This window comes from Prionailurus bengalensis, chromosome E1 (genome assembly GCF_016509475.1).
Source record: "Prionailurus bengalensis isolate Pbe53 chromosome E1, Fcat_Pben_1.1_paternal_pri, whole genome shotgun sequence".
Lineage (NCBI taxonomy): Eukaryota > Metazoa > Chordata > Mammalia > Carnivora > Felidae > Prionailurus > Prionailurus bengalensis.
In genome coordinates, this window is record NC_057347.1 from 22,907,446 (window position 1) to 22,927,933 (window position 20,488).

Below are 20,488 nucleotides of genomic sequence, written 5' to 3' on the forward strand. Positions count from 1 at the left end.
GCACCAGAATGGGGGGGGGGGGGAGGGTTCTCTTCTGAGAATGGGTATTTCCCATCAGTATGTGAGGCCTGCTACCTACCACTAGTTGCCTCTGAACTCGTTGTGCGTTTGCGCTGCACCTTTCTCTCTCTCACTGGTTCTGCTCATCTTGTGTGCTTTGGCCACACTTTAATATAATTGGGAATTTGTAGGTTTTCTCTAGCTTATAATTTTGCAGAAGATGAAGCTGTAGATTAGTAAGGAATTTTTCCCTCCTTTGTTTCTTCTATATCATTTCTAAGAAGAGCATTTAGAAGATTAGGCTGATGGCGTGTTTCTATCCTGATACTGCTTTCTTGACAGAGTTTGCTGACCATGAGAGCAAGATCATAAGAGCAGAATGGCTTTTTGATCTACAAATGTTACACCAAAATGAGTGATGTGTATTCTCAGGATCACTTTATTATTACATTTTGATATTCTAAAGCATAGTTTAGGAAAAAGAGAGTGTTTCTTCTGCCATCCTGTGACTCTTGAAAGATGTTAGCTATGTAAGCTCTGTATTTATTTTATATAATCTTAAGTGTTCTTTCCCCTAAGAATTATCTAAGAAAAGATATTTAAAAAAAAAAAAGAGAGAAACAGAGACTTATTAAATCTGTCCCTCTAGTTGTGTGAAAACATAAGAAACTAACAAAGTAATTCTGTACTTATGTTTTCTCCTTCCTCAAATCCATTTCATGGGAAACAAGGGGTATATTGTAATCAGTGTTAGAGGAAATTAGAATTGAGCACCTTGGTTCCTGCTATTCCTTCCATTTAAATTTTTTTTTTTTTAATTATGTTTTCAGGGCATCTGGGTGGCTCAGTTGGTTAAGTGTCTGACTCTTGGTTTTGTCTCAGGTCATGACCTCATAATTCATGAGATTGAGCCCCACATCAGGCTCTGTGCTGACAGCATGGAGCCTGCTTGGGATTCTCTCTGCCCCTCCCCTGCTGTCTGTCTGTCTGTCTGTCTGTCTCTCTCTCTCTCTCTCTCTCTCTCTCTCAAAATAAATAAATAAATAAACTTAAAAATTAAAAATATGTTTTCTTGATATGGAGTAAAGAGCCACTGGAACCCAAAGATGTGACTAAATCCTGCCTCCTGGTTAACCTCTGGAATTTCTTCATTCTCTTTCCTAGCTTTGGTGTCATCCCCAGCACTCCTCTGGCCATCCATACACCACTGATGCCAAACCAGAGCATTGATGTCTCCCTGCCTCTCAACACCTTGGGCCCAGTCATGAAAATGGAGCCTCTGAATAACCTCCAGGTTAGAGTTTTACTTCACTCAGGGATGAACTTGATTATCTTCCCAATTTTATTTTCATTTATATATAACACAACTCCTCTCTCTTCCTTATATTAGGTTTGGTCATGGAATATTCAGGTTTGAAATAACTATGGAGAAGAGTTTTATTTTTTATTTAAAAGAAAAACACGTCAGAGCAGTGCCTGGCTGACTCAGTCAGTAGAACATGCAACTCTTGATCTTGGGGTCATGAGTTCAAGCTCCACATTGGGCATAGAGTTTATTTTGTTTTATTTTTTTTAAATTTTTTTTTTTTTTAACGTTTATTTATTTTTGAGACAGAGAGAGACAGAGCATGAATGGGGGAGGGTCAGAGAGAGGGAGACACAGAATCTGAAACAGGCTCCAGGCGCCGGGCTGTCAACACAGAGCCCGACGCGGGGCTCGAACTCACGGACCGTGAGATCGTGACCTGAGCCGAAGTTGGCCACCCACCCGACTGAGCTACCCAGGCACCCTTGGAGTTTAAACATAAAAACAGATTTTTTTTTTAAAGTCCTACATTGACATAGGAAGTTATTCATTATTTTGCTCAACAAACATTTAGAAACTTTTTAAGATCTTATTTACAAACTTTTTTTCTTAAGACTTTTGTAGTGAATTTGTCATTTATATGAGAAAAAATTTCAGTAGAGATTTATATAGAGGTTATCTTTGAGCACACAACCCAAATATAGTTATCTGGATTTAAAGACACCCCCCCCCCCCCATTATCACATAACTATGCTAAGTAGCATCTCACAGAAGCTCAGAACTTTATCAGGTCTACAAGAGCCTCTCAATCTTGAAAATACTGAATTTTTTAGAATGCTTAAGTACTAGCTGAGAGTTTCATTCAGTTTTCATCTGTTTTGAATTTCTCTTTGAAATATAAGCCTTCTGGAGTTCAAGAAACATGAAGGCACAGTAGTAAGCTTGTAAGCTAAAGTGTGGCACTGTTGAAGGGTTATTAATACAGATATAAGCCCTAGGTGTTGGGGATTTGTAAATTCCCACAAGGACAAGAGAGACAGTCTTGGGCCCACCGGAGATGGGGAACTCTAGCTGATCTCTGCACAGAGCTGATACCCTGGAAGGGGAACTCCCTCAGTGAAAGGGGACTGGGAAAAGTGTTTCCACTAAGGCAGGTGATGGAAAAGTATCGCTGGGTGCCCTCTTATGACAAATCCATGGCCCAGTATTTTGCTATACATGGCGTAATATACAGGCGTGTGGTCCAAATATAAAAGCTATTTGGTGAAGTGTTCTCCAAACCAATAAATGAATGTAACATTGGCCCAGGACTGGTGAAACCCAGGGTACCTGGCAGAAGCAAATACAAAGCAATCATTTTGCAAGAGCTCTAAACTTCAGGGCCATCAGGACTCCCACCTGAAAAGAAACTGTCTGTTGACAATGAGTTCACAAATTGAACCATAAAAAGAGGGAAAGGTGTACTGTGAGAGACAGAAGTCACAGCAAAGCAGAGGACAAGTATTCCTCTTCCACCAAGAACTTGAAATGAATAGTCTGGATGAGACTAAAAATATAAAATATGTTGGAAATGATGAAAGAAAAATATCAACCTTCCACTTCCCAGTCAGGACAGGTGAGATAGCATTGCTCAGTGTTTCTGGAAACACCAGTGTGGGACCTACTACTGAGACACCAGCAGCAGAATTACTTGGAGTTAAAACCCATGTTCTTCTGTAATTTAAATACCAGCGCACCAAGCCTGTTCGCAGGTTCACTACCTCAGTGCCACAGTTAGTTGATGCCTCTTTCTCAGCAAAGGGTATAATGATTCAGAGCAAAGATGAGTGAGTCATGATAGAACTTGGCTCAGACTAGAAGAACAAAACAAGACTTACTGTGCAGATGGAGCTGGCTGTTACTATGACGAGAGCAGTGTGTTAAGGGGCTTTTCCAGCACAGAATCCTGAAGTAAGGAACTAACCCAAATCTCCATCTGCTCCCTTTCCATTGAGACCTAACCTCCTGTTGGCCCATAGAGCCTCCAGCATAATATTTGAGGACAGTCGGCAAGAATGCTTTACTTTAGGAGTAGGATAGGGAATTTGGGTCGCAGAAACGAGGGCAAATTTTCTGCTCTTAGAACAAAAAGGAAACAATAAAGAAATGAATGTCAGTTTACTTTCCTATTTGTATTTCCATTTTTCATTCAGTGAAATGAACATCTGGAATAACGAACCCTCATAAGAGCAGTTGATTCTTAGTCCAAATCCCTCCCTCAAAAGTGTTGATTAGGACTTATAAGTATTTGTTTTTGCAAACCTGAAGTTATAAGAAGCAAACATTTAAAAAGTTTCCATCTAAGTAGAGTATAACAAAGCATCTCAGCTTTCTCTAGGAGAAAAGAAAAAAACTTACATCTGTAGTCAAGTACTTATTGTTGGAGTTTTCTCCATGGTTCTCTTCACAGATGTCATAATTATTGCTGTTTTCTCATTAATTGGCATTTCCCAGTGGAGAAGATAAGTAAAAACTTAAAAGAGAAAAACTTTTTTCCCTATGAGCAGCTCTATTTAATGTCTGCTGGTGGGAGTTGAAAGTTATGGCTAGTTTTAAGGTGGGTGGGTTTCTGTAGATTTCAGCTTCCATTCTGCCCTTGTCCCAGTATGAACACAAAGAATCCAGTATTAACTCCAACAAATTTAGATCATGAAGATCTAGGATAAAGCCAGATAAAAATTGATTGACATTTAAACATTATATTTGCATAAGTGTTTAAATTCAAGAACTCATGTAGGAAAATTAGTACTTTTCTACACTTTAGACTATAAAATCAGAAAGAAAAAACGTTTGGGGTTGGAGGAAACGAAATTTTGAATGCAGTGTGGGTTTAACTATTTTGGCTGATTTGATATCAATATATAGGACAAATAAACCCAGCTGCCAGAACTTAATGTAGCACTTAGTACAAAAACTTTTCATTGTAATGCTCATCAGACTGCTTACTTACAGCCTGTCTGAAACACTATTGAAAGGTTGAAAAGACACTGTTCCCTCCTAAAATGTAAAATAGATTATACCTTAGAGACAAGAATTAAATACCTAGTAGAGGTGTAGAGGTGTGAGCCTAGAAAATGTCTCCTACTGCACTGATGTTGTTAAAACCTTCATGAATCCAACTTATAAGTATTACACAAAGTAAAGTTTAGCTTGCCTCTGCTGGGATCTTTTGAGTTTATTTATATCATACAATTATATTCTTTGAAAAAGAGACTTGGGGCGCGTGGGTGGCTCAGTCGGTTGGGTGTCCAACTTCGGCTCTGGTCATGATCTCACGGTCTGTGGGTTCAAGCCCCGCATCGGGCTCTGTGCTGACAGCTCAGAGCCTGGAGCCTGTTTCCAATCCTGTGTCTCCCTCTCTCTCTGCCCCTCCCCCACTCTCACTTTGTCTCACTCTGTCTCTCAAAAATAAATAAATATATTTAAAAAAATTTAAAAAAAAAAAGAAAAAGAGACTTGATTCCCTCTATTTAAATGAAACCAAAACACTAGCAAATGTCTAAATGAATTATTTCTAAATGAATCTTCTCTGACATCCTTGACCTTCATTTCATCTGTGTTAGTTGCTTAGAAACATTTTCCCAATATACGTCTTCAAACTTGACACCTGGCAGGCTACTGCTTCAAGTCAGTGTCTGCAAAAAGACAATAGACTTACAGCGTCACATGTATTCATTCTGGTCTTTGCACAGATGCTGCAGAGTTCTCACAGGTGCTTGGCTTCCCTTCCCACTGGGCTATAAACTCTTATGGGATCATTGGTAGCACCATTCTTTCAAGTTTTAATTTTGTCAGGGTTATAAAAACAGTTTAAAGAGTCAACTGGTTCTATAGTTAATTAAGAAAAACCCAGTCTCCAGCCTTCTTGCCCCGACATGACCCCCAATTTCTCTTTCCACAGAGTCCATCCCTCTCGCCTCTTTCAGTTGATACCTTTTGCATTTACTTCTCTATGTCTGAATAACATGCTTGTATTGTGACTTCTGAATTTTTCCATTTTAGGTGTTCCTGTACATCTTTCCCCACTCACTGACATTATCTTCATGCCAATTTCCTCTCCTTCTATTTTCCCTCCTATTCTGCTAGCTCAGAATTTGCTTTAATCAGAGCCCAGTGTTTACATTATTATTGCTGTACTTCAGAGCAGAGCTATAAAGGATAATTATTTTTTTCTCCATAAAACTTTTTATAAGTAGTTAGTTGCATGCTTACCTGTTAATACCTGTCTCTTCTTGTTTGCTTAATTTTTAAGTTTATGTATTTTGAGAGAGCCTGTGCATGAGCAGGGGAGGGGCAGAGAGAGAGGGGGAGAGAGAGAGGGGGAGAGAGAGAATCCCAAGTAGGCTCTGTGCAAAGCAGATCCAGCGTGGGGCTTGATCCCACAAACCTTGAGATCATGACCTGAGCCAAAATCAGGAGTCAGATACTCAACTGACTGAGCCAACCAGGTGCCCCAGTTTTTTGTGTTTTTAACTATAATTCAGTCCCAACTTCCAATGAAGTCAGAGCCTTCAAACATAGTTTATCACTTTTCACTTTATTGAGGGTCCCCTCTGGAGTTTTCTGACTTGCTCCATTCTGGACTGGTTTTCTTTTATGTGTGAAACATGGCTGTGATCCTGGGAACTCCCTTCATCACTATTCCACAGTTCATTGCCTTCACCTCTCTTCTATGTTGGGTCTCCTTACTGTATTTTTCTTTTCTTTGTTTACTCCCTCATTTTGATGGAAAACATCCTCCAGTAGCTTCTGAGAATGGTACATGGAGAATAAAGGTTTTAAAGTTTCACGTGTTTTATGGTGTTTTTATACTTTTTGACAATTACTGTATAACATTCTAGGTTACAAATCACTTTCCTCCTAGTGTGATGCCATTCTAATGCTGCGCTGTTGTTTCTTATTGACAACTTGTATTATTCTTTATCCATCATGTTCTGAAAGTTAACAGTGATGTGCCTGAAGAGGTATGAGTCCCTTTTCACCCATTGTACCAGGTACTCATTGGACTTTTTCGAAGTGGAAACTTGAAGCCCAAATTCTGGGTGGTTTTTTGTTTGTTTGTTTGTTTTTTAACTTTTATAGATCTCCCATTATTTGCTTGCCATTTAGATGTTGACCCTTCAGGGAAAATCCCTGTTTTTCCCTCCTATTTTCCATCTCTTTCTCATTTTGCTTTACTTTCTAAAAACTTTTTTTTTTTTAATTTTTTTTTTTCAACTTTTATTTATTTTTTTTGGGACAGAGAGAGACAGAGCATGAATGGGGGAGGGACAGAGAGAGAGGGAGATACAGACTCGGAAACAGGCTCCAGGCTCTGAGCCATCAGCCCAGAGCCTGACGCGGGGCTCGAACTCACAGACCGCGAGATCTTGACCTGGCTGAAATCGGACGCTTAACCGACTGCGCCACCCAGGTGCCCCAACTTTCTAAAAACTTTTTATGGAAAATTGTTAACATTGCAAAAAAGTAAACAGAATAGTGTAATGATATGTATGCCATACCTGTCATTCAGTAATTATCAATCCACAGTTAATATTGTTTCATCTATACCCCTATCCCCAGCCCTACTCCATATTATTTTGAGAAAATATCGACATAGCATTTCATCTGTAAATATTTCAGTATATAACTTTAAAAAGAAGAGTCTCTTTTTAAAAAATATAACCACAGTAACTTGTTCACATTAAAAAATTAACAAGAATTCCTTAACATCAAATACCCAGTGTTCAGGTTTCTAATTATCTCAGCACCTTAACCTTTTTGTTTTTCTCGTTACTGTTTGTTTGAATCAGTAAAGTGCACATATTATGATGGCTTGATATCTCATAACTCTCTTTAATGTGTACTTATTTTGAGAGAGAGAGAGAGCAAACAGGGTAGGGGCAGAGAGTGAGGGAGACACAGAATCCGAAGCAGGCTCCAGGCTCTGAGCTGTCAGCACAGAGCCTGACACGGGGCTCAAACTTACAAGCCATGAGATCATGACTTGAGCCGAAGTTGGATGCTTAACCATCCAGTCCATCCCAAGCCACCCAGGCCCTCCTCTCATAACTCTCTTTAGCTACAGTGTTCAGTAAGGTAGCCACTAGCCACATGTGGCTTTTTAAATTGAAATAAAATTAAATAAAATACAATTTTCATTTCCTCAGATGGATTAGCCACATTTCAAATGCACGTGTGGCTAGTGGTTACTAGGTTGGGCATTGCAAAAGCAGAACTTTCCCATCTTTGCAGAAAGTTTTCTTGGTCAGTGCTGATCTGTGGGTTCCCTCTCTTTTTCTTTTATCTTTGGTTTTCAGCAGTTTAACCATTACGTACCTAAGTGTTTTCCTTATATTTATCTGGTTAGGGGTTAATTGATTGTCTTGGGTCTGTAAGTTGATTGTTTCTCCCAAATTTGCCGTCATTTCTTCAAAGTTTTCCTGCCCCATTGTGTGTCTCCTCCCTCTGGCACTCCAGCTATACAAATGTTAGACCACTTAATATCGTCCCTCAGATCATTGAGGTGTTCTTTTTATCATTTTTCTCTGTTCTTCAGATTGAATAATTCCTATTGATCTGTTTTCAAGTCTACTGACTCTTTCTTCTGTAGGCTACAATCTTCTATTACTTCATGCAGTATAATTTTCTTCTCAGATAACATACTTTTTAATTCTAGGATTTCCATTTGGTTCTTGGCTAAAATTCCCCATTCGTCCACTCAGAAGTACAACTGGAGAAGCCTGTTTCACACCATACCCTCCTTCATCCCATCTCTACCCTTTGGCCATCCCTTGGGCCTAAGGGTATGCTTACTGACCCTCAGCAAAAGTGATAGAAGTCTCTCAAACAGGCCCTGGAAACAGTGTTGGGTCTGTCTGCCAGGAAATTCTGTGTGTTCTATCTGCGCATATCTCTTTGGTCCTGAGAATTCTTCTATCTATTGGTTGCAGGGAGGCCACAGGAGGATCAGAGTATGGCTTTCTAAACCAGGAGATCCAGGGCTGGACCACCAGTTTATTCATCACTGAGGGCAGCTGGAATCCTCTATGTCAGTACTTCCATATCTTTTTTCTTGGGCTGGCTTAATTCTTCCAGAAATTATCTTTGACTCTCTTGTCTAGAATATAAAGGCTTTCTGCCAGCATTCTGGAAGCTAAATTAGGAAAGATGGCTGAAGAGTCTCAGCATTCATTATGCATAAATTCGCTGAATTCATCACCCCTATTAAAGAATTAATCTTTAGTTTTTTGCAAGGGTTGAGAGCCTAAGGTAGCTTAGAATGGTGGTGGGGATGTCAGACTCCCAACAGCACCTTAAGCCTGTTTCTTTTAACACCGTCTATCCACAGTCCCCTCCATACATTTCTAGAGGTGTTGCCAGTCCTGAGCCTTTGAGAATTCTGTGGTGGTGTTGCTAATGCATGTATTTTACACTACTGAGATTTTATTGCTCCCCAGTCTTTATAATTTATACCTTTAATTTTTTTTCTTTAATTATGACAGAATTTCTTCCAGGAGAAAGAAAATTTGTAATTTTCAGTCTGTTGTCTTTACCTGAAAGTCTGATAACAAACACCTTTATAAAAATTCTTCTTTCTATAGTAGTTACAATTAGGAGCCTTGGAGGTAAACCTATATATGGTTTTTGTTATCAACCTATTGCTTTTAAACCCTACATAAGCATTGTTTGATAGCAGAATGAATACTAATTAGGGAAAATGTCTCTGGTTTTTTTTCTTTGAGTGTCTCTTCTAAAACAACTTCTATTCATTTTACCCTTGGAGTGATTAGGGGAGAATGTGCTGAAGATCCTAGCTCCAGAGAACACAATCTTACAGTCCTATTTATTCATATCTTTAAGATCTTTGTCAGCCAAAAGGGTTTTTTTTTTGTGGTTTTTTTTTTTTTTGCGCCAGTGTATGGCCCTGAGAAAATTCTGTCCCTTGCTACTCCTACATTGCAGTTCCAGCCTGTGAGACAATCAGTTGCAGATGGTGCCTGTCCCTGATATTTCATGGCTTACATATGTCAGTTCACACTCAGAAAGCCCATAGCTGTAGCTATTGTACAAAAAAAACTGGTAAATGCTTCCAAATGGAAGACCTTTTCAGCAGCTTCCATCAAATGAAGCTAACCAGCTTGGCATTTGCTGATTTTTCTTGACTGTCGTGCAAGCCAAACAAGTTCAGTGTTAAAAAACTTCTTTGGTCTTCCAGGATCCACAATTGAGGACTCTGCACGCTGATTGCTTTTATGGGACTACATGCTGCTTAAATAGCTGTTGAGTCCTTGAACTGGTGGATTTTATGGGAACTATAAGAGGTTCCCAGGCCGGACAGATAGATCCAATGCTGAAAATAATCTCTGTAGACAGGACGGAACCTGAAATGTTCCATTAACAATATGTAGGTCATGGAGTCTTGGTTATGAAAGATGAAAACATTTTACTACCAAAGAGAAGAGAAAATTACTTTCTGTGATTGCTGCTTCAATTTTTTTTTCTAATCTTTATTTATTTTTGAGAGAGACAGAGTGCGAGCGGGGGAGGAACAGAGAGAGAGGAAGACACAGAATCCGAAGCAGGCTCCAGGCTCTGAGCTGTCAGCACAGAGCCCAACACGGGTGTCAAACTCACAAACCGTGAGATCATGACCTGAGCCAAAGTCGGATGCTTAACTGACTGAGTCACCCAGGTGCCCCTTTGCTGCTTCAAATTTGATTCATTTTTCATGTCTCATCTGAGAAATTAGACTATCTTACATACTAGATATTGCTTTTTTACTAGGTTATCCTTACTGAGAATACTCCTTATCCTTTTCATCAAGATAATCATGTACCTTGACTCTACTAGGCAATATCTTTTGTCTTTCTATAATAATCAGCACTCAACAACTGGCTTATGGGACTCTCTTTTAGGATATACTTATTAATAGCAACTGCCCTTCTTGAATAACCACCCATAAGCAGTAGCCAGGAATTCTGTACCCAGATAAGCAGAGGTGGTCCAATGCATCATAAATCTGGCATCAGTGGCAGGACACAGTTGTTCCTGAAATTCAGAATTCAGTTCTGAAAACACCCAAGCTTGTGACCTAGTTCCTCATAAAGAAGGGTCTCTCATCAGGTTACTCAAGTAGCTGAAGCCCATGCTGCAGATCTTCAGCAAAAAATGAATTTCATAAGGTAGTTCTAAAGTGGTAATAAAAATGATTTGTGGGTTTTCATCTATTAAAATCCCAGCCATCTTTATATCATGATGGTAAGTTAGGAGTTGATGATGAAAAATGGAATCAATTTTGTGGCTTTGGTTTGATAAATAATTAGAAAGTAGATTTAACAATGTGATCTTTATGCAGTAGGGGACTTTGAATTCTGAGTAAAAAGTAGGCACCTCTTTCTAGTCCCTATGTTCTCATTATGGCTGATAATTTATGCAAAGCCATACAGTACGTTGTGGGTTGGAATTAAAGAGAGTTTACTCTGATTTTTCTGAGCTGGATTGAAGCCCACTCAAGAGCCATATCCTGCCCTCATTCATATTTACTCTCTTATATTTTGCCGTAACATCATGTTCATTGAGATAAAAGAATTTGCTTTATTTACAGTTTTTATGTAGGAGTTAAGCATTGGCTTCATGGTATTGAGGTCCATGTACCTTGAAAATAAAACTTCAAACTCTATTTCTGATGGAGTTTACCCTATATTAGCAGTAATGGTATCTCAACATCTACATGAATACTAGTAGTGATTTACTACCCTAGACTGGCCCATTCCATCTTAAGTTAGAAAGTTATTTATATAGACTAAAACATGTCTTCCTTTAAATTCTGTCTGTAGATCCTAGTTCTGCAGCTTGTGGTTTTATAGAACAAGTTTCTGTCTGAATCAAGGTTCATAGGGCCTGAAAATCTGTCAGTCTGAACTCATTTCCCTTTCAGTCCACTTCAGGAAAGCCTAAATTTATGGAAGGACATTTATTTGTGTGCACTGCAAATAGATGCCAGTTTTATTCTTCTAATTTTAAGTAGAAAAATTGGTTAGAAATAGAGACACTGGTGAATGTACTTAGAATCAGTTACAGTTTGGAGACCAAGGGAAATAGTATTTAACCGTTTTTGAAAAGTGTGTGAATAATGGTGGTCCTTGGTTTGGTAACGTTCCTTTCCAGAAGCCATTAAAGGAGTTGGAAGGCTGAAAGCACAAAACTTCTCAATTCCATAGCTCATGCCTTCACAATAATTTCTGTCCTTCTATGTGTGACCTGTTTCCCCAGTAAAACTGCTCAGAGCCAGCATCTGTGCATGGCGGCCTGTCCATGTGTCCAGTCATCTTGAAAACTATATGCCCTCCTTTTGTCCATGTTAAGATTAGATAATATACCGGGGCAGAACATATGCACACCTGTGAACCCCTTTGATTTCTGACTTGCTGCTAACTAATCTGAGACTGTATGTTTATTATCTAGAACCTAGTTTCATTCTAGATCAGTTTTACCCCAAGATTTAAAACTGAGTAATGTTCGGGGCTCCTGCGTGGCTCAATGAGTTGAGCATCCGACTTCAGCTCAGGTCATGATCTCACAATCCGTGGTTTAGAGCGCCACATGGGGCTCTGTGCTGACAGCTCAGAGCCTGGAGCCTGCTTTGAATTCTGTGTCTCCCTTTCTCTCTCTGCTCCTCCCCCACTCATATTCTCTCTCTCTCTCTCTCTCTCTCTCTCTCTCTCTCTCTCTCAATAAGGTAGATAAACATTAAAAAAAATTTTTTTAATGAGTAATGTTCATTCATTGAGGTCTGTGCATTTCCATTGGGTCTTCTGTCTTATGACATATCAGACTGGGGTGTGGAATATCTAATCACTTTAACTGGTGGTTTACTAGTCCTGTTTTCACCATTTTGTGATTCAGTACAATATGTATTAAATGTATTTTTTAAATTTAACAGTAAGCCCTACATAGCAAGCAGTTCATGCTGTTACAAGCAAATAGTATTCCGAGATGCGACAGCTACAACCAAGGTCACATCAGCTAGACCTAGCAAACAAAGGAGGGAGAGAGATGGGTGCCTAGAACCTATATAGATCTGGCAGAATCTGTTTAAGGTAAGACTTTAGGATTTGGGGAACTGTCAGGCAGGCTGAAAGGCCTGTGAGAATGTTGCTAGCTGTTTCTGGCAACTGAAACTGTATAGAGTCATTCTGTTGTAGACTGCTGGAGGAAGAGAGAATTTGGGGTTTGTGGGGTTTCTGGATAGTAACCAGATTGGTCAGTATAGTATGGCAGGTGAGTTCTGTGTTGGCAGGAAGAGATCACGTACACATTTGCTGTAAGTTTCTGATTTATTTTGCCTGACATCTAAAACTTCTTTAAAATAAGGAAGCTAAGGAAGCTAGGGAGCACCTGGGTGGTTCAGTCGATTGAGTGTCCTGAATTCAACTCAGGTCATGATCTCATGGTTCGTCAAGTTCAAGCCCCGCATCAGTCTCTGCTGTCAGCATGGAGCCCTCTTTGGATCTTCTGTCCCCCTGTCTCTCTGCGCCTCCCTCCCCCCACCTGAAAAATAAATAAGCTTAAAAAAAAAAAACGAGGAAGCTACCAGAGCTTCAGTGTATCTTAGCATTATTTTCCCTTATCCAGGTTCCTTGTGCACAGCTGCCCTCTCCAGTGACCTTCTCCATATAGGTGTGGTCCTATCAGAGTTTCAATAGCGGCTTAATTTTTGCTATATCATTGCCCTGTTCTACTCAGGTATACATCGCCTGTCTGAAAGAACTTGTGTTGATATTTTTTTCTAAGCAGAAAAGCCAAAAGCCCAGCAGTTGTCTCTAGGGCCCTGTGTGATCTAGCCCTGCCTTTCCTCATTGACTGCGTCTGAGACTCCTTTCAATTTTAATCAGAGGACTACGAGTCCAAATTCATTTTCTTCCAAGTAGGCAAAGCAAACATTAGAAGCTATTGCTTCTTTACTCTGTTCATCAATATTTGAAAGGGCAAAATCACAGCACATTAATGGACCCCAATTCCAAGGTTGGAGATAACTAGGAAAATAGAATGTATTTCTATTCAAATATTTGGAGAACGTTTTCTGTTGCTAACCTATGTCTGTGTGCCACTTTAAAATAAATTGCCACTATGCAACTATTTATTAAACTGTTATCCTAATTGCCTAAGACTATTTTGGATAATATTTTCAGAGTAACTTTGGAGGCTCAAGGGTGCTCTGTAAGTGTCTTAGAGCCTCAGAGAAAACCAAAATCATTTGGATGCCTGGTAAGAATTAGAGCTGAGCAATTCCCTTTTTACTGTAAGACCAGAAAGAAGCCTGTCTTTTTCATAATTGTGATAGACACAAAGCTAGAAGGAGACAAATTTTAAGAGCGGAAAATGATTATCTTTTGCCAGTGGATATTCATTGTATCTCATTGCTCAATTCTTTGCGAGGTAACAATTTATTCAAATACTCAAAACAGTCTAGGGGTGGTTAGGGGTGGCTCAGTTGAGCATCGGACTCCTGAGTTTAGCTCAGGTCATGAACTCACGATCTATCCATACCACTTTACAGTCAATCTATCTTTCTTTCTTTCCTTTCTTTCTTTCTTTTCTTTTCTTTTCTTTTCTTTTCTTTTTCTTTTCTTTCTTTTCTTTTCTTTTCTTTCTTTCTTTCTTTCTTTCTTTCTTTCTTTCTTTCTTTCTTTCTTTCTTTCTTTCTTTCTTTCCTCTTTTTTTTAAAATTTATTTTGAGAGGCAGAGAGAGGGAGGGAGAGAGAGAGAATCCCAAGCAGACTGCACACCCAGTGTGAGCCTGACCCAGGCCTCAATCTCATGACCACGAGATTATGACCTGAGCCAAAATCAAGAGTCAGACACTCCACTGACAGAGCCACCCAGGCGCCCCACATGCCACTTTACAATCTTAACCTTCTCTTTGGTGTTCTAGAGATATTAAGTTGGCCTGCATTCTAATTCGTGGTATAAACTCTTTGGGAGTTTTTTTTGAGATGGAAATTAAGCAGATCTCATGACAGGATGGGGACCATAGGAGGAGTCAGGGTCCTTTTTGTTTCTTTTTACCTCCTCTCAAAACGGCCTACTAAGAGAGCTTGGCTCTTAGGATCTCCTTGCCTTTCTAAAACCCAGTGATTATAATGCTCTTATAGTAGAGGGTTTACAGTTTAAGAGATCATCTGGGGGTCTGTTCAGAGCTTTCCTTTCCCTTCTAAGAGCTCTTTGGTCATGGAACCTTCAAATGCTGAAGTGCCATGTTGTTGCCCAGGAGTAAATTACAGACATGGAGCCACTGCTTATATCAGGAGGAGGGGAACCTGTCGAATTTTCTCTGTACAGAGTCCCACTGTCCACGCACTCTTAACAATGAGAAAATCCTAACTGTTTGAGAGTGAACAAGTCTGGCTTTTATCTACGATAGGCAGCAGGTTGGTACCGTTCGAGGGCTTCTCGGCTGCTGTGTAATCCCATCTGATTTGTTGGTGGAGTGAGAAAGAATATATAGAGATTCCAACAAGATTGGAATCTCAGTCTTGGAAGTAAACTAAAGATGCTGGTCAAGTTCAAATATGATTAGCATCAGAAGGAAAGTAAATTGACACTTTCGGTGGCAGGTTTCGTGATTACTTCTGCTCTGTTTTTAGCTGTAATTTCTTTTAAACTTTAAACTTCAATTTCTCAGGTTTCTCAACTTATTGGTCCACAGGATTTGAAATGGAAGACCATATTTTATACTACAGATGGTAGATATTTGGGGGGTACTGACCAGAGATGCAGAAATACAGGTGGGAAGTCCAGCAGCTAGCAGATTGAGTCTCAGATGACATACATCACACAGTTGGAGTATGTGCCATTAAAAACCTGTCACTCAGAGCCATTCCCTCAGGATCTGTTGACTAGGTGGTGTGGCACTTAAAACACATCTGAATCATCATTCCTCAGAGAACTGGAGATGGTTGGCGTCACTGCCTGGTCCTAGCTTGGACCAGCCTGCAAATACTCTTTCCAAAATCTAAATGGAGAGGAGGAATGAAAGAAAAAAAAATATTCTTCAGAGACTTGGAAAGGTCACAAGTGACGTCATGAAAGAGTAGATGATATACTCTTCAGAGGTGAGCTGTGTGCCACTTGCCTGGGTTTTTCTTGTGGCCCTGCCTCCTGCGGTTATCTCTGGTGAGAGGCTGCATTTACCAGAGTTCAGACTGAGTTCATCTCGTACCTTTTTATAGTACTTTTGAGTACACTGGAACGAGGTTAGAATATTAATTTAGCCTGCTTGTCTCCAGCTGTGCACCATAAAGAGGCTTCAGCTACCGCAGCAGGCTTCCTATACTATGGAAGGAAACTAATTGCTACTTAGAGGCCGAAGCTGACAGGCTGCACTTTCCCCGGCAGCCACTGAAAGTAACTTTTGAAAATCATTATTATTATTAAACATTTATAGCCCGCTTTTGTGTTTTCCAACTGCCTCATAATCATTTCTTTTTGCTCCTCCTATTGATGTCCCTGAAAGGCAAGTTGATATTGTTATGGTCACACGCTGCACGTGACAGGGCAGAGGCACAGAAGATTAGGTAATCTGCTCTTTGGTGCCATCTGTGATCTGCTTTAGGCGTCCTCAGAGCAGCTTGAGGTATGCACTCTGTTCCTTTGTCCGTTGAATCCATTTCCTCACTGCTTGCTTTTTACATAGTGTATGAGTATTCATGGCTTTTATACTTTTTTGACTGACACTTACAGTAAGAAATACGGTTTCTGTACACACACACACACACACACACACACACAGCATACGTAAAACCAAAACAGTTTTGGGAAACTGTTCATAAGATGCACTATAATATTTTCCATCCTGTTTTATTTTTTAATTTATTTTAGATAAATTTTTATTTTGAGAGAGAAAGCCAGTGTGTGAGCGGAGGAGGGGCAGAGAGGGGGAGAGAGAGAGAGAGAGAGAGAGAGAGAGAGAGAGAATCGATCTCAGGCAGGCTCCATGCTCAGTGCAGAGACTGACATGGGGCTCGATCTCACAACTGTGAATCATGACCTGAGCTTAAATCAAGAGTCTAACATTTAACTGACTGAGCCATCCAGGCACCCCTGTTTTATTATTTTATACAAGTTTCAACCCACTATCTTAATCTTAAGAAGCATCATTTGGTCATGATCCACAATTTTTAAACACACTGCTAGGAGGTACTTGAAGTGAAGAATACACATGGGACATTTTCTGGAGCATCAGTTTTACTCAAAAGTAAAGGGAGAAAACACATTTTCATATTAAAACATACAGATGCATTATGGAATAGTGTGGAACTTCAGAGAAATTTTGTTCTTATGATGGGCTACTTCATCATCTACCCCCAATCCTGACCCTTCCTTCCACTTCCACCCTGGTATATATGTCCATACTTTCCTCTTCTGTTAAGGGAAGTACAATATAAAAAACTTGAGAAGTACTGTCCTTTTGGAAACTTTAGACCAAGTTTATATCTTGTCTAAACCTAAATGGTTTTCAGGTACTTTGAGTAGTACATTTTACAGTTGGTATTCTTATTGAGTACTCACTCTGTACCAGTCACTGTTCTAGAAACTGAGAACAGTTTCGTAAATAAGACAAAACCCCTCCTCTCATAGCATTTCCATTCTGCTGCAGGGCGGGGTATGTGTGGCATGGGGACAGGCAGTGAGTAAACCAACAAATAAGTAAAATAGTATGTCAGATGAAGGCATTGGAGAAAAATAAAGCAGAGATTGGGATAGGCAGTCCTGGGGTGGTGTAATTACACCTTGGTGGTGTAATTTTATAAATACGTTGATCGTGGAAGACCTACGTGGAAAGATAATATTTGATTAAAGCAAAGACCTAAAGGAGGCAGGAATAAGCCATGCAGATTTTTGGAGGAAGAGAATTCCAGACAGAAGATACGGCAAATGCACAAAGCCATAAGATAGGAGAGTGCCTGTTCTGTGCCAGAGAAAACAGCAGGCCCCTGTGGCTGACATGGAGCTAGCAAGGAGAGAGTCACAGCACATAATATCAGAGAGGTAATAGGCATCAGATTATAGGCATTCGTAACTTTGGTTTTTATTCTTAGTGAGATGGGAAGTCATTGGAGGTTTGAGCAGAGAGGTATTTATGAGCTGACCCACATTTTAAGAACTCTCTGGCTGCTGTGTTGAGACTAGACTGGGGTGTTACAGGGGGTGGAGGAGGCAGGTGCAGAAACAGGGAGACTATTAGAAGGCTTTGTGGTATTTCTATTTACTGTTTAGGGATGGGGAGGGGAGATCAAGAAATTGGTTTTAGACATGTTCAGTTTGAGATAATTAGTTATCCAAGTAAAGATACTAAGGCAGTTGGGATATATATGTTGTAACTGATTTCCCATACGCAAGCTAGGTATTGATATTAAAGCTCTCGGAAAGTAGTTCTTCAGCTTGTCAGGATTATGCCTTCCTATTCTGTATATGTTGGGATGGTGAATTTCAAAATAAGAAAGCTCTCTAAAGCAATCAGTATTATCCTCTTTAAGGTTCTACTTAAGAGTAGCTGCCATCCGGATTGGAACTGAACTGGCTTCATACTGTGTTTTTCCCTTGATTCTTTTTGGCCTCAATGCCTAAAGAGTGATTGGCATGTCATCCTTGGAGAATCTAGTATTTGGGTTGTGATTTACTCCCTATGTTATTCTTAGCATATAGATGTTTTTCTAGCTCAGTGATTTCAAACAAAAAGAGCTTTTATCTATCATCCACCTGTCCCTGCCTCACTGAGTACCAGTATACCTAACAGTAGATGTTAATGGGATTATGTTAGGCATACAGATGATAATAGAGGTAGAAAAAGTTGGGAAATGAATGTTTCATTCCATTTGCTCAACATCTTCCCCTTAATTTCATGCAACAAATATTTATTGAACCGTGGGCATGTCAATGATAGAGCCCCTGCCCTCGAGGAGCTCATTATATTATGAGGGAGGCAGATGTAAACTGTTATGTTATGGTGGAAGTGTATGCACTGGGTGTGTGGAGAGGGATTAGAGTTTTCCTGAGAAATCTTAAACTTGAACTGAATCTGCAGATTAAATAGGTATTGGGACACCTGGGTGGCTCAGTTGGTTAAGCATCCGACTTTGCTCAGGTCATGATCTCACGGTTCTTGAGTTTGAGCCCTTAATCAGGTTAGTACAGGCCCCACTTCTCTTTCTCCCTCTCTGCCCCTCCCTCATTTGCACCCTCTCTCAAAACAACAACAACAACAAAAGATATTTTTCAGACAGCTGAAGCTTCAGGGGAATATATTAAGCAGGAAGAACAATATGTAAAAAGGCACAGAGCTATGAGTTTCAGTGTTTGGAGAACAAGAAGTAATTTTGATATGGTTGAAGTTAAGGAAATAGGCTGGAGAGGAGGTAGGCAGGGGTCAGATCCAAGAGAACCATATACTCTTGAATGGATGCAGTAGCCGAGAGTAAAACTGGGAGCTACCAAATACAGAGTCTGAAAAGCTAATGTAAGAGGGGAAGTGCCTCCTCCAGAGTGACCTGTGCTGTGGATCCCATAAAGAGAGATTTTACTAAGGGCACAGTAGCAAGAAGAATCATTAAGCTAACAGTTTGTTAATATGCCTTTTTTTTTTTTTTAAATCTCTTCTGATCTCTTTTTAGCATAGCAGTAGTACTACATTTGAGCATGTGTAAGTTTTCACTTGAGTCTAGTATGGTTATCCTTTATATGAAAATTCTGAATAAAAAAGCAAAAAAGAGGATGAAAGAAGAGGGAATTTTTCTTTCACAGACACTTGTTAGCTTACTTACTGTAAGCCAGGCACCATTCTAAGTGCTTCATCAGTACTCACTCACTATTCTCTTAACAATCCATGCATTCAGCACCATTATCTTCATCTGCGGACAGGACACTGAGCTGAGTACTCCTTGCCCAAAGTCACAACAGCTAGTAAATGTGACAGAGTCAGAATTTGAAATCAGGTGGTCAGGTCTGGTTCCCAAGTCCACGTTCTGAACCACCACTGTGTCTGCTGCCTCTGATCTGGGTGTCCCAGCTTCTCAGAATTATTCTAGAGCAGAAGTCCCAGGATAGTATTCAGGGTGTCCTGAAATCCCTGAAATTGTATGTCAAAATGTTGCGTGTATGTTTTTCAGGAAGAAGGTCCGTGACTTTTATCTGTTGTCAAGGGGGTCCCCGAGGTGGAATGGTTTAGCACTACTGACCTAGAGGAGCTTTTCATGTCTTTTCCATTGTTAAAAGGCTCCAATTAGAAGGATTCCCTCAGAAGAATAAGATACTTGCAAGCTTATTCAGACTCCTTAGGTGACACTGTTTGAAATTAATTGCTTCTCGGCTTGGTCTTCCTAGGAACTTTTTCCAAACTAGACCACGCCAGGCTTCAGATTTAGATTGTTATTTACATAGGATGAAGCCTTGGCTTCTGTTTTGAAAAATCTCTCCAGATGATTCTAATATGTCTGGTTAAGAACCACTAATGTTATCCCCTGGAGGACAAAGATGATATTTTCTGTATTCTTCCTTCTATTTCAAATGCTTGGGATATAGTAAACACTAATAAATGTTTGAATGAGTGGCACATTGTGAAATATGACTGCTTTATATTCAAAGATGATAGTAATGATAATCACTCACATTTCTCATAAGACTTTTCTATAACCCACACTAGCCCACCTCAGTTTTCCCTTCTAAATAAATACCATTTACAGAGCCCGGCACTACCTCAGGATCTTCTTGATGCCCTTATTTGAAGTAAGAGTTCTCTCATTGCTGAGTACCGGATGATTTAGAAAATACCTCTTTCCCAGCAGCCCACAACTGGTATAAATCTTTTCAAGTGGTACTCTAGTACATGTAAATGTCTGTGGTCCTCTTTCCTGAGGTTAGTTACTCTGCTTACATTTACTAGACTCTAGCTTTTTTAGAATCCTGCTGTCTCAGCATTTGGGGCATCAGATTATGTGATATAGGTCAGAAACTCCTAGGGGATTGGTAATTGAAAAGCACAGTTACAAAGAAAGTAATTTGATGGATTCTTCTGGGAGAAAGAGAAGAGAAAGACAGTGTCAAGTAGACATAACCAAATTATGGAGAGGAAGTAAAGGTATTATTTAAGCTGGGGGAGTTGAG

General features: G+C 39.8%; 1 protein-coding gene across 5 annotated transcripts in view; it reads left to right on the forward strand.

The window, feature by feature from the left end:
- The window catches only part of AP2B1 (adaptor related protein complex 2 subunit beta 1), a 127,807-nt gene that overhangs the window by 90,793 nt on the left and 16,526 nt on the right, over positions 1-20,488 (forward strand). For all 5 annotated transcript variants that reach the window (XM_043583723.1, XM_043583726.1, XM_043583727.1 and 2 more), the window contains one exon: positions 1,165-1,294. In XM_043583723.1, the coding sequence (XP_043439658.1) occupies positions 1,165-1,294 (130 nt within the window). The remainder of the gene's footprint in view (positions 1-1,164; positions 1,295-20,488) is intronic.